The sequence below is a fragment of the Xiphias gladius genome, chromosome 7, assembly GCF_016859285.1.
Source record: "Xiphias gladius isolate SHS-SW01 ecotype Sanya breed wild chromosome 7, ASM1685928v1, whole genome shotgun sequence".
Classification (NCBI taxonomy): Eukaryota; Metazoa; Chordata; class Actinopteri; order Istiophoriformes; family Xiphiidae; genus Xiphias; species Xiphias gladius.
In genome coordinates, this window is record NC_053406.1 from 3,815,801 (window position 1) to 3,835,535 (window position 19,735).

A 19,735-nucleotide genomic window follows, 5' to 3' on the forward strand; every position below is an offset into this window, starting at 1 on the left:
TATCGATCTTCTCATCTAAATCTCAACAAAAAATTGAAAAAACCTGCAGAAAGACCCTGAGGCAACTTTTAGAGAATGACGATATCCATAAACTAGTAAAGAGTTGTCATGCCAAAATACTCATACCACTAAAATAAAATAAAATAAAAAAATATTGTTAAACTTCAAGATCACATTGATATATTTTGATACAGCGCCATAAAGCGATATAGTGATGTAGTGTACAGAATACTAATTTTACGTTACGTTTAATTTGATTAGCTTCAGAGTTTCTTATTATTTGATTTTGGTGAAATATTCATTCAGATCAAGGCATTGTAACAGTTAAGTCAAACGAGAGTTCATGGCTCATACAGAAGGTCTGGACCCTTGTGAATTTTGTTTGTACAAATCTTCAAATTATGAGAAAATAAATCACTACAATCACAAGATTTGCTACTTCAGAACAATTGTGTTCATATGAGTGGATCTTGGATAAGGAACCAATATATTCCTGCACTGAATGAATATATACAGTACAGAATGTAGTTATGATGACAGTAACCTTGCTTTGGGATGAAAGTATCTTCAGACACCACAGGACTTTCCACTGGAAGTACTGGCCACTCTATAGAAATGGAAAAAACGTTCCAAAATGTAAAAGGGAAAAATACTTTTGTAGTTGTCCAGGCCAAAATAATCATCTCAAATGCCATTTCAGCATCATTTGGTAGTACCTGTAGGAATGATACTGGATGTCCTCTGTTTATTTGGCACTGAGACATATTGTAGGGGAGGTGTGATGGTTTCATGAGGCTTCCTATCTTCCCTCACCTCTCTCAACAGTTGAGGTCCATTTTCATGAGAGGAGGTTGGGCTAGAAAAAAATGTTTAAAAAGTTGACATAAATTCACAGTTATTTATGAGGATTTGTCTACCCTGCATAAAATGATTCAGTTTTAATACTTACGAGAAGTTCATAGTCTTGTAGGTTGAACCGACTTCTTGCCTCTTAGGCTTCATTTTTCTGACGTCAGATGTTTTCAGATGGTTCGGCAGATCAGTCTTTGTCTGGATGTCATGGGACTGCCTCATGAGGCCAGATCTATCCATCTTGTCTTCTTCCTTCATTTTCTTCTCATCTGCCATTTCCTTTCTCTCCACCTCTGTTCTCTTCTTATATTCTCTCTCATTTTTCTCAATTTCCTCCTCTTTCTTCTTAACCTCCTTTGCCTTCAAAACTGTTTTATCCTCCTCTTTTTCGTTTTTCTCGTCTTCCTTTTCTTTCATCCTCCTTTTCACATCATCTGGCCTTTCTTCCTCTTCCTCCTCATCTTGGTTGAACAACATAATTCTTGTGCTCAAATCCTCATGATCATCTGTTGTGCATTCCTGATGAAGACTATAAAAGATGATGTCATCCCAACAGTTTGTTTGGGTAAGTCCCTTTCCCTTCCTCCCCCAGCTCCGGATCACAGAGTTGGGGATGTACCCATCTGGAGCTATGGGCCATTTCAGAGGCTCTGTGTTCACATCAACAGTTTGAGACATGATGTGATATTTGGTCCTTTCCATCAGCTTGGGCTCCAGACGCTCGCACCAGTTTTATCCAGCGTGCAGCTGTAACCGCACCTAAGTTTGACGTTAATGCAAAGACAAAATTAAAAAACTAAAAATAAAGAATCAGCACTCTACCTGTCACCTATTTACCTGTCACCTGTTTAGAGATAAACATTTCGTTGCTATAAATATATTGAACATTTGCATTTATTTCTGACTCACCAGGATGACCTTGTGTGCGTTATGGGCCTTCCTTTTCTTAGCAAGTACTTCCTGCAGGTTGCTATAACTTGCTGTCAGCCTTGCTTTTCAGGAGAGGCCTCCCTTAGTTCTGCTGTGATCCATTTTTATTTTAAATCTAAACATTTAAATTTGAATTTAAACACCCAATTCACAAAATGGAACTCACAACAGGTTACCTTTCTCTAGACTGTAATGAGGATTTGTGTGCTTGGAGAACAGTTTTCTGCATAAATTGGTCATAAAGTGTTATTTGACTCATCTAAGTCACAAGTGTAGACAAACACAATGTGCTTAAGCTAATAACACACAAACACTTATAATCTTTCAGGTCTGTATTGAACCCACCCATTAAACCTTCACAGTGCTGATAGAAAATGCAGTGAACCTTTGGATTTAATAACTGGTCGAACCTCCTTTGGTTTGACCAGTTCGACCACTCCTAGTGAGAGTAGCCACAGAACTAATACATCTCAATTTATAGACAGTTTGTCTGTGGACTGATCATTATCTAAACTCTCTGACATTACTATGTAACACTTTCCAGCTTTGTGCAAATCAAAAATTCTTCATCGTCAGACTTCTGCGTTGTAAGTAGCTCTAACACACACCTCCAATCTTGTTTCATTGACTCAACTCCTGGTTTGCTAACTCTTGACTCCAATTAGATTTTGTTGATGTCATTAGCAGAGGGGTTCACATACAACCAACACTGTCGATGTTTGAATGATGTATTCAATATGATACCAGTTTTTGTTTAAAAAGTTATCAAGATCTTACCAATTTGACTGAAGGTACCAAAATAGGTGAGTTATAGTTTAATCTGTGTTGGAGCCGAAGGAAACAAAGTGTTTCATACTCTGCTACTAAGCGAAGAAACAGGAGGGTGGCGGCCACACGATGGTTTAGTCATCCAACAGGAAGAGGTTCCTCACTCCTCTGGGATTATTCCGATATTCAGATTCAGATTTAAGTGCCTGGGGAATGTTGCTGCATCATTTAAAAAACAATCAAACCTTCACTCATTGATAAATAACACAAAATGTCCATTGTGTATTGTAGAAGAATGACCTTTTTTTTAATGTATGCTGGCACAATGTAATAATGGCCAATATAGCTTAAATGCAGCAAGGACTGAAATTAAAGAAAGAGCAAACGTAATGTGTTCATTGAAGGATAACGCTTTTGCTTGATGTGCATTTGACATGTAGACTTTTATCAGTCCAGGCCAATGAAACCAGCTGTTCTCCATAACAGCTGTCTACTAACATCAATACCAAGGTAAACATAGCCATCCTGTGGTTACAACAAGTAGCCAAAAACGTTTCCATACTAATCAGATGATGATTCACTGAAGACTAACTTCACTGGAATATGTCCTAGATAAGTGCTGGAGTATGACGTATAACCTGAGGTAAAGCTGCTTTGTTTTGTTTTGTGTTTTATTAACACTGACATGTTACAGTAAAACCTTTTAAAAGTGGTGAGCATGTTAGCAAGTTGAAAAAAAACAGAAGTTACCGTAGTTGTTGTCTCGTTGCACAGTTAATGGTCCCGAACAGAAGTGTTTCAGTGTTTCCAGAAGTCTAAATTCAGCTAAAAATAACCTAATCTGTCACTGACAGCATGTTTGGGATAATACACAATTATGTTGTTAGTTTACATTTAAGATATATACACAAGACTTGAATTCTAGATTCAGACCTTATTAAAAATGATGAATTAGACATAGGACAGGACTGTCACTGACAGCTGCTAATTCTCATAGATGGTTAGTTTGTCATTTCTGCATCTCTCATCTAGACTGCACCACTTTAAATAAAAACTAGAATTACCGCCTCGCGGTTGTATGCCTCCATCAACCACTCAAGTTACAGATTACATCAACGTCTGTCCAGACTCAAACAATATATGCAGTGAAGATTTGAAGGAATTTAAGCTAGTTTAAAGCTTTCTTAAGCTTTTTTGTTCCAGTTCTGCTGTATGTCTACTGTATTAGTGTGTAGGTTCATGGAGAGAAACAAAAAACTGAGTCAAATTCCTTGCATGTGTTCACATGCTTGGCCAATCAAACTGATTCTGATAGAACACAAAGTTGTAGCCATGACAGTAGACGATACTTCAAATATGGATGTTGCTGCAAAGAAGCTACAAATTGTAAAACGTGGATACTTCACACACATCTTCAGCCTGGCAGCACAGAAGAGCTATATAATCACCACCATTACAGGGTGGGCATCCAACATTAGTGTCAAAAATTCAGTATCCAACCAAATGTCACAATCTCACCTTCTGTTCCTGAGTTATGGCATTGAATTATGGCCAGAAAAGTTTTTTTGTTTATGATGTCTCAATGAAGAGGAACTTTTACCTTTTGGATATAAAGTGTCATCACCTCATCATTTCATCCTAACAGACATTTGTGTGAAATTTTGTCATAATTAGCAAATTAATTCTTGAGTTATGGCCAAAAATGTGCTTTATTAGGTCACAGCGACCTTGACCTTTGACCTTTGACCAAATTCTAATCAGATCATCCTTGAGCCAAAGTGAACATTTTATTGCCAAATTTGAAGACATTTCATCAAATTGTTCCTGAGCTATTGCGTTCACGAAAAATGGGACAGACAACAGATGGACAGACGACCCGAAAATATAATACCTCTGACCACAGCTGTCACCAGCACAGAGGCATAAAAACAAAGATCCCCCCCCCCCCCCACCCCCCGATCTACACATCCAGTAAAAACAGAGCAACATTACTGATCATTTTCTGTCGAGTTTCTGGCCACCTTACAAATGTGAACCTAATATTCCCTCTGCTTTTAGCTCTGTTTTGAACTGAAAGGAGCACACTCACTCGTTCACAAGTTAGTGACCTGCTAACTACAGGGTGTACATGGCGAAGCATGAAGCAGTTGGGGTCAGTTAATAAAAAATAAAGCTATAGCAAACATTATTACTGTAGCACTATGTGGCCCGCTGACTGCTTACTATTAGATATACAATTGATTTAAGCCGTCCTAATGTCTTTCATCCTAAAATGTGGGTAACATGAAATTTAGCTTGGTCTACTGCGTCTCTACAAACGATGCAAGAAAATGCAGCAGTACCAAACTGATGGAAGTTAAAGGTGCCCTGTACAGTTTTCGTGTAAACAAACAAAGGTCTTGATTGTCGACACACAAAATGCATTATGTTTGTCCTTGAGCCGTAACAAATGTGGTGAATGCATTTCTTTCCTCAAAAAACATTTGCAAAGCCAATTTCACTTAAAGTTTGAAACCTGCGTTGTGTTGCATGGCTTGCAGTGCATTGTCCAGTACCATATTTTGGTACATTAAAACCACCTTTAGATCAGTGGAATAGTGGAATAGTGTGACACCATTAGTGGAACGGTATCACGGATCGCATTTGCTGTTGTTTGTTGGAAACATTGTATCTCAAAAATGAGGAGGAAAATGTTCTTGTTTTTACCCAGTGACAATACTTTTCTGGTATTTTCCAATCTTTCAACCAAAAAAAAACCCCAAAAAACTTTCATGAAAAGGTTTCACTGGTTACTACAGGATTAATTCTGAATGAAAGCATCATTCTGGATACGCTCACAAAACCAGATAAAAAGAAGGACGTAGAATTTTATTTAATTCGTAATCCTTTACAGTGTTTGCAGCGAGGCAAAACAAACAGATAAATAACAACATTATGAAACTGATGTTTTGTAATGTTATTGGTATAAAGGAAAATGTATGCTTTTATTTCACGTTATGTCAGAACAAAACCAAACTGCAAATAAACACAAATCATACAATGACACGTTACCTACTTTGTCTCCCGAGCCCAAACAGCCCTCAAAATATGAAAATATTACAGCTGTTTAAAAAGGACCACTTTTCTTCTTTATAACCTAGTGGTTCACAAACACAAGAACAGAAGATCGATTTACAACTAACATAAATTTTACATTAAGCCTCTAGACACACCTCATCTGAAATGACAACCCAACAAATATATTTTGATTTCAAAAGAAGTAACTTTAAAGGACCAGCGTGTCGGATTTAGGGGGATCTATTGGCAGAAATGGAATATAATATTCTGAATTATGTTTTCATTCATGTATAATTCCCTGAAACTAAGAATCGTTGCGTTTTCGTTACCTTAGAATGCGCCCTCATATCTACACGGGGAGCGGGTCCTCTTCAACGGAGCCCGCCATGTTGTACTGCCATGTTCCTACAGTAGCCCAGAAGGGACAAACCAAACACTGTCTCTAGAGAGGGCCTGTCATGTTTTTGTGTTACCTGAAGGCCACCGTAGGTTCTCCCATATGCTTGGAAAGGGAGGACTGAGGGGAGAGGTACTCAGTTGGTTGCAATCTACAACCTCACAGCTAGATGTCACTAAATCCTGCACACTGGTCCTTTAAATTGATTTCTGAACATTTGTGATATACTTAGACAATAAAATAAGAATTCAGGATCAACATGGCTTCTTCCTCTGTTTCTTTCACATGGCTCTCTTCACGCTTCAAATGAATGTATCATTCTCTAGAAACACTGTTTCTATGCATTGCTCCAGTATGCTGTGTGATGAAAGTTACATTTCATTAGAGAGAGAAGAACTTTCACATTTCTGTGGTAGCAGTGAATTTCTTCTCAATGCCTGTATCAATGCCTCCCTGTGTCAACGAAGCCTCCACAACAGCTGCACAGCAAACAGATATTTAATTTAACATGTTTATTTAATAAAGACGTTCTGAGCTCTCTGTTTTCACATTAAGGACATCAACTTAAGCATTACATAAATTTTTTGATATCCCAGGAACGTAATTATGTTTATCATGATGTTTTCCAAGTAGATGTTGCGTTTCTTCTTCCCAAATGAATTTGAAGATGAGGATCCTAAAAGGCAGATGTTTCCCGGGGAAGATGGCCAGATTTCAAAAATGCTTCAGTGAGCAGAGCCAGTTAGGACCAGATCAAGTTGTGTTGCAGTTATTAGAGTAAAATTGTGTTCACATAGCTTTGTTTTTCCTAATTGTGACTCATTTAAAAAAAAAAAAAAAACTATGAAGGGAAGTGTGAAGTGTTCAGAATGCTCTTTAAATTTATAGTTTGAAATGTTTTGGAAACATGCATATTATTATTATATGTATATTATTGCAGACAGTTAGATTATAAGATTGATGTCAATCTCATGTTTATGTATTAAACTGTGGAGTTTTCTTGTAAACAAATAAAAGTCTCAAAACAAAATGCACTGTGTATATCCTTGAAATCTGAAGTGCATCCAGCAAAACCAGGACCTAGTTATACACGACGTTATGGACGAGCTCCATAGCACTACTAGAGGTCAAAAACTCCACAGGGAACCTTTAAATCTGAAACTAGAGCCGGAAGTGGATTAGCTTAGTTTAGCATAAAACGTGGAAGCAGGGGGAAACGGCTAGCCTGGCTAACTCAAAACCTCAAAAATCTGCCGACCATCGGCTCTAAAACTCACCCATTGACACACTGCATCTTATTTCTTTAATCCGTACAAAAACAGAAATGTAAAAACAAGTTGTGAGTTGACACACAGATTAAACAAACAAAATAGAATGTGAATTATTACGGTTTTGAGGAGTTGGTAGGCACATTTTTGAAGTTCGGACTGGCTATCCAAGCTAAGCCATTCGCCTGCCAGCTCTGGCATCAGACCCAGCGGACAGACATAACTCCCAGCCACAAAGTGAAATAGCATATTTCACAAATGTGACAAACCGTTTTATCAACATCGCTCAGCCCCCACTGGTGATTTCGGCAGACCTGAACGTTGAGTAAGATGAAACTTTTCCGAAGAAGCGCTACGGGAAGTCCCTGTTATCTCAATCTCTATGTGGTACACTTGTGTTGAAGATAAATATAATTCTCTCCCCCCGGCAGAATACGTGTGAACGCAGCCGTAGCGTAAAACTGCTTGGCTTTTTGTAGGAAGAAGTGGAACATACGTAAAAGTTTGAACACAGAGCAGTACTGTGCTACCATATGGCTCAGTATGCGTTAACACAGTGAAGGGTCCTTCAATCGCAACGGAACCTCGTACAATATAGAAGTGTATGTCAGGTATTACAGATATGAGCATCATTACTTTGGTCTACGTTGTTGCGTTACAGTTTGAGAACCTCTTTGTGTTTCCGTCATTGTTTACAGAGATAAAATGCATCATGAGGGGTGTTTTTCCTCAAGCGTCTGTACGCTCATCATTCTATTTTAAGGCGGCACTACTAGTGAGAGGTCATTCAGAAGTATTCAGTCACTGAAATTTGGGAAAAAGACTGTAGTTGTGTTCCATTTGAAGGGGATATAATTTTTTCAGAGGCTGCAGCCTACAAGGAAAGTTGCATATTTCTCAAAGACTACTGGGCCAAATCAGGGCCAATTATTTGGATTTTTAATATTTTATTCATTAGGATAATTGTTTGTTATTATATTTTCTGTAATTGTCAGTTCCTAAAATAAGCACCTGGATGCAGTTCCAAAGCCTTGACCTACACAGATAGGAACGAATAGGAGGGACACAGCTCGTGTTTCACAATTTCACAAATCTTTGATTTGTTGCTGCTGTCGGTGAAGTGAGCAAAAAAAGCTCCAGAATTCTTTTTGTGGAAGAACTACATGGTCTGATTTTCTTGGTGATGGGTGTTCTCTGCTACAGCCACACTTTTTGATGTAAGTTGACAAGATAGGTGTACTTTTAGGTGGAAATCTCGCCCAACGCTTTTGAGACTCGAATGCTATGAGGGAATTGTACCGAAGCACTCTGAATGAAAGCACCTGACGTCAGAGGCGAAAGGTAATTGTCAATTCTCCAAGAGGTAAAATGTCTCTGATAGGTTCCAAAATTTTACCCTGAATAGAGAAGAATTAATAAAGAACTGTCTAATAAGAATTAGAGAAGAACATGTAACTTTTATGATGTTTTAATAAGCTACATGTGTGATGTGCATCAAGTATCAGACCAGCAAAACATTTCTGTTTACAACGGAGGGAGTTCCCAGCTTCTGTAGTATGAGTGTGCAGTCAGTACATCAGGAGACATTACTTTAATAGAGGCACTCACAACAACACAGTCACTCAATCGATGGAACACTTTTCAAAGCTGCATATACATACGTCTTAAATGCTGTCAACACCTGAGATAAATTTTTGCATGCTGTTAAAAGTGATGGTCCTCTTTTTTTTTTTTTTTTTTTTTTTTAAATATTTTTGCTTGTAACATCTGAAAGAAATGTTTATAAATAAATAGAAATAAAATTGGAAGACTTTTTTTTTTTTTTTTCAAAATATGATTATTTACAGCTACTCTGAACCCCTGAACAACATACAACAAACACAGACTCAAAATGTTGCTGGACCAGAATCAGAAGCTACTGTATGATTGTCAATAGTGCAGGTTGTGCTGTTATAGTTGTGGGTGTTTGATTTTTTTGCATTCACTACATGACTGGTAGAGGACACAGCTGTACTGTATGTGCTACATGTGGCGCCAACATGAGGGGCCACATTATGTGGGTAGCATCAGGAAAGTCCCTGATAAAGACTTGAAGCCGGCGCCGTTACGCCTTCCCTCAGCTACTGAAGCGGGGCAAGCAGGAACAAAGATGGCATTTCTTTTCAAACAATTTGTAAGGTCTGTCTTCACTCTGGTCAGGAGCTCTGTGGTTCAAGCTGAGCGGAGTCAACAGCCCATGTGTCCTTATTCACACGTAGGACGAAGTGGACATGCTACCGGGATCTGTGCAGGAACTGTTATATACTCTCATTACAAATTCTTAATATTCAATAGTCTCCTTAGGTTTTATGAAATAAGCACAAACTCAAATGCAAATCAGATTTTGTGGACATAAATTATGCAAACATTTAGCTACTGTCCCCCCAGTATGCCAACAAATACCAACCTGCAACTACCAAGTCCGGGGCCACTCACACCAGAAAATAAAGCTCCTGGATGAATGATTGAAGGTGAAACAACTTTGTTATTAGATCTTTGACATTAGTGGAGCAAAAACTGCCATGTTGTTATCAGGCTTAAATGTTGAAGGCTGAGATATGCAGGAATTAAGCTCAGAGTACGAAGAGTTAGGCAGTTTTCAAATATTTGTCACGCTCGAAGGCTGTGTCCAAAATCACTATTTACTATCTGGTTCACTTGTCTGAATTGTACACATCGTGTACTATACGGTGTCCTCAAAAATTCAAACCATGGAGTGAAAAAAACTAATGTACATAGCATGAACACTTCTTGTAGCTAATAAATCCACAATGCATTGCAGCAGATTTGATAGAAACCAAAACTACAGTTGTGCATGTTAACACCAACTTAAGTAAATAGAAACAGAACCTGAGTCTTCCGAGCTAACAGCTGGCTAAACTCTCCAACTTCCACACCCTCGCTTCCGATGGCTTTACTTCAGTGTCACTTTTCTGTTTTAGTCCTGCTTACTTTATCTAAAATACTCACGTTGGGAAAAGTATGTTTCTTGCTAATCATGCACAGAGGCAGAGCTAAGGCTAATTTCACAAAACGTCCTGAGACTGGGCTGACAACATCTAAGAATCATCTGGCTGAATATCAGGTGAGCGCTCTCCGACACAGCTCATCTAAGACCCGGCCATGCTTCGTTCTGGCAAAAAAGTAATTATCCGATGAATTTTGGGCATGGACCTTTGCTATATCACTGCTGGAACCAGCCAGTTCACCGACTGGGACGTGGCTCCTCATCTTCAGGGATGGAAGCTCCGTCAACTCTCAGTGCTAAGACACCGCTAGCTGTGTCAAGAAGCTAAGAAGAGAAAAAGTTCCAGTATTCTGGGGGCACTGGTCTGAAACTTGTTTCTGCAGTCTGTGGGAGTACAGTATGATCAGGTTGGGGGGAGTTCGGTTAAAGCAGACATCATTCTTGCAGCAGTGTTTCCCTCCAGTCAAAGGTGTGGTTTGGTCCATGTGTGAGGGGGAGGATCGGAGGGTCCACTAACTGCCACACCCCCGTGTCTCCCTGCTCCTCACAGGAGCAGAAGCCCAGGTAGGGGATCTGAGGACCAAGCGGAGGAATTAATGGTTAGTTTCAGGAAAAGAGATTGAAAGAAATGACAGATGCTTTTTGGTTGAGCGAGTTGGTTCAAGTTGAAGTACTTAAAAGGCTTGGACAGTATAAACGGCAGAGTAGTTTTACCTCACACAGTAACAACATGGTCCTAATTGCAATCTTTTTTTTGTACAGGTGAAGTCGACTGTTTTACTGTATCTAGACCTTTCTGTCTGTATTTGCATGAGGTTGCACTGCGTGGCTCATTGGACACTGTGCTCTGTGCAGTCATCTGGTGGCATGAACTCTAAAACTGTTAAATCATTTGATTCTAGGTGGACTTGTTTTAGTGAACTGAATTTTTTATTCGGTGTTCATGTTAAATTCTACTAAATTTTGGCCATTGTAATGTATTTCTTTCAGATCCTCTCAAATTTTAGATCATGGTCCCCTGCTGAGTACAGCAAGTACTACTACTACTACAAATATGTAATAGTTTTTTATGCTCCTCTTTGTTTTGTGATGTTGGTTGGGACAATGGCTATGCCCCCTCCTTCTCTCTTTTCTCTCTCTCTCTCTCTCTCAACCCAGCCGATCGGGGCAGACGGCCGCCCACCATGAGCCGGGTTCTGTTCAAGGTTTCTACCTGTTAAAAGGAAGTTTTTACTTGCCACTGTTGCCAAGTGCTTGCTCATGGGGGAATGTTGGGTCTCTGTAAATATAACTATAAAGAGTCCTGGTCTAGACCTGCTCTATATGAAAAGTGCCCTGAGATACCCCCCTGTTATGATTTGGCGCTATTTAAATAAAATTGAATTTAATTGAATTGAAATTAGCTTTTGTTTGTATCATTTATGTACTGTATGTACATACAGGGATAGCAGTTCAGGAATTTGTTCATTTAATTGAATTATACAGTATGTGTACATTGATTTACTGTGGAAGATTTAAGTCGCCTACATTATAACAGCTCAAACAAAGAAATCAAGTGAGATGCAATACACATTGTAATAAGTATTTCTATTTCTATTTGTGTAGTATGTATTTACTGTGTAACTGAACAATTTGCTTTGTGTCTTCAATAACAGAATACAATTTTTTATTGTGACTTTCCACGTTCAGGGATTTTCCATGTGAGCAGGTAGAGTATATTGCATTTCAGTGTTATCCAGCAGAGAGCAAAAATAGATCTGCCAATAATATATATAGAGCACTGTCCTTAGTTTTCTTGAGGAGGTGAGAGGGAGCTTTTCCTTTTTAAGTAGGTAAAATAATCGGTGCCAAAATAAAAAACAGTTTGGCACAATTTTATATCTTTATTTCTTTGTTTGATTTATTTTTATTTACGCATTTCAAATTGTCCATACTTTCTTTTTTGACATGTTCTGTTTCGTTGTTTCAAAATAAAGAGAAAAAAAAAAAACAAGTTGTTTTTGTTAAAGAACATGAAGACAGGCACTCGAGCCTCACTGACCTGAGTTACAAAAGCTTGCAACCCCATTTTCCCACTAATGAGCAGCCCAACAAAGAACCATTATCTGAAGAGGAAGTTTAGTCTGGTAGGAATCCACAAGCAGCGCAAACATTATGTCACTAGTTGTGCGCATGTAAGCAAGTCCCCAGCCGCCTCCTTCTTCACTAAGTCAAGTGTCAGAGGGGTCAAACTGGACGAGTTGGAGTTTAAGACTAAATGTAATATGTGCTTACAATCAGAAATCCTAAAATAGAGCTGATTTTTTGTGATATAAACCCTGGCAAGTAGTAAAACTTGTTTGTTTGAGCACATTAATTCAAACCAGAAGAGCAGGCTAAGGTGGTTGTGCAAAATTATCTTTTTTTTCCTTTAGCTGACAAATAAAAGGAAATATTCAGGTGTCCGAACATGGAGTTAAAAGTTGTTTTATTCTCTACTAAAGATTCAGTAAACAGCCCCTTTCATTTGATCATCTGAAGATATCCGTCTGCTGGTCAGTGGAATAAAAAGAAAAAACTTCTTGAACATTTGAACAAACTGTTTTTTTCTTTCATTTATTCATGTGGGTGCCTTACATCTCTGGTGTTTTAAGTGTACACACCCATGTGTTTGCACATCCAGCCACAATGGGAATGGGGAGAGGAACTGAGGGAACCAGATGGAAGTAATGTTGGGTGGACAGAGGAGTGGGACGTATAGAAGAAAAAAAGGCAGACCAGATCAAAAAAGACATGCGGTGAACAGACCTTTCGGACTACTTGGATGAAGTCCTTGGCGCTCTGTGGGCTGCGGCCCTGCAGCTGGCGTGTGCAGGCCTCTAAGGAAGAAGCGTGGGCTACAATCAGCACGTTGTTTCCTATGGAGAGTGGAAACCCAGGCAGGATGCAACATCAGCAGAGGACAAACACATGAGAATGTAAAACAATAAAGTAAAAGTTCACCTACACAAACCCAACAACCTCTCCCAAAAGCTCCAGGAGCTCTGCGGTGTTTCTCTTACCAGTGTTTTTGCAGTCTGACAGGATATCTTTGGTCACTTGGTAGCTCCGACTCATGTAGCTCTCATAGGATTCAGACACAGTCAGCTTGCTAACTGGGATCAGAGGTCTATATGGAGACAAATACCAATTATTAGAAAACCAAAGGCACGTATAAAAAACTGCAAACATAGCAAAGAAGTTTACTTCTGTTACTTCTGGGGTTGTAGTTTTCAGCGAAAAAAGATGACGACTGACATCATTCATCCGATGTACAAGTTAAACAAGCTACAGATACAGTACTACAGAGCTATCAAAGATCTCTGCAGGGCAGGCAGAGTGGGTAAACAACACAGCTGCAGCTGCAGGAAGTGCATATGGACTGTACAAATAGAACAGTTTATACACAGTATGTATACATGCTGTATGATGCTGCACCGCTCCACTGTTTTGATTCTATGTATCAGAGAGGCAACAGAGAAATGCAAAAGGCAAAGAAATTATAATGAAAATAGCCACAGTCAAGGACCAGGGGCCTTTATCATTGAGCGGGTAGAGTTGGTTATCCAGCTATCTTTAGGCTTAACTCAGGTTTTCTGGCATCATGGGGCTGGCTCACTTCTAACCAGAACAGATCACCATGGTAACCTATGCTGCACGGCTAACCTGCTCCAGAGCAAATTCAACTTCAGAAGATCAGATCAAAATCCTCCAACAGTCTGACTACTGACTGATCAGATCACTGGCAAAAAAAATGCAGCATCACTACTATGGGATCATGACATGGATATAAGTACTGGAGTTTACAGTAAAGTGACAAGTAATAAAGAGCAGCAGAATCACTTTTCCCTCCGTGTTATTTATGTTTTTTTGCACTATTGTGTCCACCCTGACTTCTAACAGACGGAAATATTTCAGCGCTCTAACAGCCTTATGAATGGAATTTTGCTGCACATTAATCACCACACTTTCGATTTGCTCTGTAATTTATAAATGCAACTTTTCAGTCAGATACAATAGAACTTATCAGTCATTCATTTCTTTTTTCAGGCCCTCTTTGACTATCTGTACTATACCTCTTTGCTTTGGCAGCACAAAGAGCCTTACTTTGATTGTTTTTTCATTTAAGACACGGTTCTGTAATAATACAATGCTGGCTCTTCTTTCATTACTACACACCATTTTGAGCCTTGACAAATTTAACATCAAAAGTCTCAAATATGTCATTTTGTTGTTGCATGCAAACATCTGTACAAGTAGATGAGATGTTTTTCAGGTGACAAACGCTTTTACATTACTAATTATATTACATGTGTACATAGCATATAATGAATTGAACAATGAGTGTTTTGCCCTGATTTGTCTGTTTCACCTGTACATTGTGTCCACACTGAAGTGGGCTGCCGCCAGGTCAGTTGGGGGTATCCACGCCGGCAAGGAGTTCCCAGAAACCCACTTGGTCCATTCGAAAAGCCCAGGTTCCACTCTCACCTTCAGTTTACCATCCTGCTGCAGACCTGTTTACACACACACACAACTGATCAGAGCTGAGTAGAGCGAAAATTCAACGTGACCATCTTTCTTAATTCCCCTGAGATACAATTTTCGTTTAACAAATGTTTCTGTGTGACTGTTCAGGGATCAGCGAGTGCATGTTGGAGAATCCCGGTCTTATCATATTTGCTCAGGGAGTCTCTTCTTACCTTTCAGGATGTTCTGTGCAGTCTGAACACATCGCAGAGATGGAGAACAGTAGACAAAGTCTATCACTGTGTTACTCTCTAAGAGGGCCTCACCTGGAAAAGCACATATTTAGCACACATTAATTTCATAAACAAAATGCCAGACGGCTCTTTAGTTCTCTAAAACCAGGCATAGTACATCACTTAGATCTACAGTGTATAGGTGACGTACCCACTAGTCGAGCCTGTGTGGATCCAAACACAGTGAGAGGAGTGTCCATGTCATAGTCTCTCTGCCCCCCCCACAGTGGCAAACTGGGAGGCATGTTCAGATTGGAACGTACATATCTACCTGCCGAACAACAAAAAAACCCATTCTCAAACATAAGGATTCTTCTTAAATTATTCCTATAATTTACTTTATTATAATGAAATGAGTGAGGAGGTTGGTTAAAAAATATTGGTGAGCGTGTCGGACTTGAAAAGCCTAAGTCTAGCCCTGCAAAACAACAATACTTTGTCTGCAACTTCTGCGGAGTGAAGATGTGACTGGCTTAGTTCACATGAGCTAAGGTCTTGAGAGGGGATGTGCTCACCTTTACTATCTGAGCAGAGGGAGAGCCAGTGTTTGCCAAAGACCACATCCATCCTCTCACCGTGCCGGCAGACAAAAAGCGTGCGCTTTGACTGCCGAGAGTGACTACCACTGATCCGCAGGACCTGCTGGAAATAAAAGACTTCAATAAATTACCGGAATTTGTGTAAAATTGTATGCGCAACCCCTTACATGTTTAATTTTCATTTAAAAACAACATGGGTAATATGTGAATTTTGAAAACAATTATTATTTATGAACACAAAACTACCTGCATTGGATGACAAATGAGACTAAGGGTGGGTGTGTCTCCAGGACTCGTGTTATCAGGGCGTCGGCTGTCCAGCAGTCCATCGAACATCCCTCTCTCCTTAATGGTCTTGTCACTGGGCCCGCAGCTGAAGAATGAATGGGAGCTGTGGTGGACAAGGAGAACAGGCATCAGGAAGAAAGTACCAATTAGATCATTTCTTTCTCCCGGCAATTAAGAAAAGTTGATCCATGGAGTATTTTGGCATTAACCCAATACCTTTTTGGATGACCGCACCTGGTCCAAAATAAAACATTTCCTGGGAGCTATATAATTTAAAGTTTCTCCTGAAAAAAGTCATCACCAAACATTTAACGATGTAGAGGTTTAATATTAATTTATAACTTTTGAAACTCTAATATATATGGTTAAAAAAAAAAATCTCAGAACACTAACATATAGCTAAAGTACAAGTGGGTGTTAGGGACTTATGTAATACCTATTAAACTAAGTATAATACAGTATAATGACAGTATTTCTGGTATTTGTTTTAAATTTAATGAGACTCAAATAACTCTTATTCATTGTATGTAATCTGGCCAGCATTTGTCCAACTCTAAACCAAGGTGTTGGACACTGACATCCTTAGCTGGGGAAATATTAGGCAATAGAGTTTAAGATATTATTAATGACCTAATTTTACTTTATGGTCTTTCAGTGTAAAATAGTTGTTTTATGTGTATTTGTAACACAATGTTAATGCTTTTGTTTTTTTTAATCTGTTTAGCTGGGTAATTAAGGCCACCTCTTGTACGAGTGGGAAGTGCTCTGCTCACCCATGGAAGACCCAGGTGTCAGACTCATCGGCCAGGCTGACGTAGTTCTCAGGCAGCAGGCCAGACAGCCCGGTGGCCAGTGAGGTCCCGTACACCCAGCCCTCACTGGTACTACTCTGGTCCACTGGAGACATGAAGACAAAATCCCCAGGAACCAGCTCTAGCTCATCCTCATTCTGAGGCATGTAGGGGTACATCACCCGCAGAGTCTGCACATGTGACATGTAGAGTTGCTGACATTTATAACACTGACATGCATCAATATGTTTTGATGCAGTTGCTTATTACTGTAGATATTTGTGATCTCAAAGCATCCATTGTTATTCATTGTTATGGTTTGTATACTAGCTACCTCATGGTTAGCAAAACGAATGTCCCGAGAGAACAAGACAGCCAGCCAATCACAGCCCAACTTGACTTCGATGCCCTTGGCCAGTTTCTCCAATGATGGGAGATGATCAGTGGGGAAGTTGTAGGCCAGAGTTACATGGAGCTGCTTCTTGTGAGGCTCCACATGGACTTCTGGATGAGACAGGAGATGGATAAAGGAGGAGAGAAAATCAGATTCTGCTGTTTAAACCCATTTTCCACCAATGGTTTTCCACCATTACTATTACAAAGACTGGAACATTTAATGGCATTAAAGAACTGCTCTAAACTGGTTTAGGTCCTCTTTATCAGATCGATTTGAGTTTCTACGCTTTAACGATAAATCCTCCATGTACGCAAAAGTTAGTCACGGAGTTCCACAAGGTTCTGTGCTTGGACCAGCTGTATTCACCTTATATCTGCTTCTATTAGGCAACATTATTAAAATTAATAAACATTGTAAAAATCAGGCACATCCTGTCTGAAAAAGACTCAGAAAATCTAGTCCATGCTTTTGTTACCTCTAGGCTGGATTATTGCAACTCCTTATTATCAGGCTGCCCCAACAAATCTTTAAATACTCCCCAGCTGATCCAGAGTGCTCCAGGGCGAATACTGACAGAAACTAGGAAAAGAGATCATATTTCTCCTGTGTTAGCTTCGCTGCATTGGCTCCCTGTAAAATCCAGAATAGAATTTAAATTCCTCTTCCTCACCCACAAAGCCCTTAATGGTCAGGCACCATCATATCTTAAAAACCTCAGAGTACTTCATTATCTTGATAGAACGCTGCACTCAGGCTTACTTGTGGTTCCTAGAGTCTACAAGAGTAGAATGGGAGGCAGAGCCTTCAGCTATCAGGCTCCTCTACTAGGGAACCATCTTCCAGTTTGGGTCCAGGAGGCAGACATCCTCTCCACATTTAAGGGGAGGCTTAAACCCTTCCCTTTTGATAAAGCTTACAGTTAGGCCTGGCTCAGGCTTGGCTTGAACCACCCCCTAGTTATGCTGCTATTGGCCTAGACAGCCGGGTGACTTCCCATGATGCACCGAGCTCCTCTCTCCTCCTCTTCCTTTCCATCTACACGCATTCATATGGCATCAATGCTTGACTTCTTCTCTCCCGTAATTTTCTGCTTCCTCCTCTCTCTCCTCTCTCTTCCTGTCGCTTTCTGCAGGTATTTCTGCCTCTGGAGCTGCATAGTCTGGATCTGTGACTGCAAATCACTTACTGTCCCCATGATCCTGCTCAACACCCACTGCTTCAAATATTATTATTATTATTATTATTATTATTATTATTATACATCTCTATGTGAAGCGTGCATTATGCTATGGGCAGACGCCCGCCCACCATGAGCAGGGCTCTGTTCAAGGTTTCTACCTGTTAGAAGGGAGTTTTTCCTTGCCACTGTTGCCAAGTGCTTGCTCATGGGGGTATGTTGGGTCTCCGCAAATACTGTAAAGAGTACGGCCTAGACCTGCTCTATATGAAAAGCGCCCTGAGATAACTTCTGTTATGATTTAGCTCTATATTAATAAAACTAACTTGACTTCATTTGACTAGATTGTTTGCCATAGCAAGTTTTTGTCAAAATGCAAGTAAATAAATATTGCTGGGGAGATATACAATAGATAGAATTGCACATAATCTCCTTGGGAAAAGTATTACTTCTTGTAATTTTTTATTTATTTATAGTCAACTGAAATTATTTACAATAAAATCTTAATATTATAAAGTCAAAATTAACCTTCCCAATTTCACTGGAATTGTATTGTAAAAACCAAGCAGCCATAAGAACAGAAATGCCCCTATGTCCTGCCCAATCAGGGATCTTGCTTGGTTAGTTACCAGATAAAAACATGATTAGTGGGCCTTCTATACCTTTGTAGAAGGCCTTGCCAGGAGAGTCGCAAAGTGGGAGGAGCTATTTTGGGAGCCCCTGGCACTGGAAGTGAAAGTCCCATTCATTTATAAAAAGTCAAAATTCAGCAACTCTGGCACTGTTTTGTTCTCAACTGTAATGAGGAATGGGGAAAAACACTTCCGGAACCAGCAGCCCCTCCCACTTCGCAACTCTACAAAAGCTTTTGTCCATATACCTCCTTGGGGGGACATCTTTGAGTAAAGGAAAGTCAAAAGGCTGAAACCTGGAGTTCTGCATGCCATCAAACATGGTATAACTCACATTCTAAAAAAACACTTCTGTTTCTTTTATTCTTCACGGAGGAGATGAAGGCAGCTGAAGTTGGGGAACCAGACAGTTGAGATTCCACTGTATTCACTAATAAAGAGGGTTTTTTTTTGGATAGTACAGAACCACACCAACAATACAATGTGAGAAGGTATAGAATATGCACCTCCTAAGAAATTTCAGCAGTAGGGTTACACTGCACATCCTATCATCAGCGATGAGAGCTGCTGAGTAAAACCAACAACCTTCAACATTTCCATATCTGATTTCGATGACAAACTCTAATCTGTCACTTTACCATGAAGCAGAAATATGACAGAGCATTAGCACTAACAGCACAGCCCTTAATCTGATTTGGCACTTAGCTGCCTGAAATTCCATTTGGCAGTCAGTCTCATTTTCGCCTGTGTTTAACAAACAGTTGGTGACAGACGGAGTGAGTGCTTTAGTAACCCGGCATGACTACCATCCACACCAGGAAAGCTGGTCTCCACACATTACATAGCGAATA

General features: G+C 39.7%; 1 protein-coding gene across 2 annotated transcripts in view; it reads right to left on the reverse strand.

The window, feature by feature from the left end:
- Positions 1–9,089: 9,089 nt before the first annotated feature.
- The window catches only part of LOC120791652 (ubiquitin-associated and SH3 domain-containing protein B-like), a 49,968-nt gene continuing 39,322 nt past the window's right edge, over positions 9,090–19,735 (reverse strand). Inside the window, exons 5-14 of one of the 2 annotated variants that reach the window (XM_040130178.1) lie at positions 17,013–17,182; positions 16,661–16,869; positions 15,846–15,990; positions 15,576–15,699; positions 15,212–15,331; positions 15,001–15,093; positions 14,670–14,814; positions 13,321–13,427; positions 13,067–13,176; positions 9,090–10,852 (exon numbers count right to left, since the gene is read on the reverse strand). In XM_040130178.1, the coding sequence (XP_039986112.1) occupies positions 10,715–10,852; positions 13,067–13,176; positions 13,321–13,427; positions 14,670–14,814; positions 15,001–15,093; positions 15,212–15,331; positions 15,576–15,699; positions 15,846–15,990; positions 16,661–16,869; positions 17,013–17,182 (1,361 nt within the window). In that variant the 3' untranslated portion in view covers positions 9,090–10,714. Of the gene's footprint in view, positions 10,853–13,066; positions 13,177–13,320; positions 13,428–14,669; positions 14,815–15,000; positions 15,094–15,211; positions 15,332–15,575; positions 15,703–15,845; positions 15,991–16,660; positions 16,870–17,012; positions 17,183–19,735 lie in introns of both variants that reach the window. The other variant, XM_040130177.1, reaches the window with a different exon arrangement.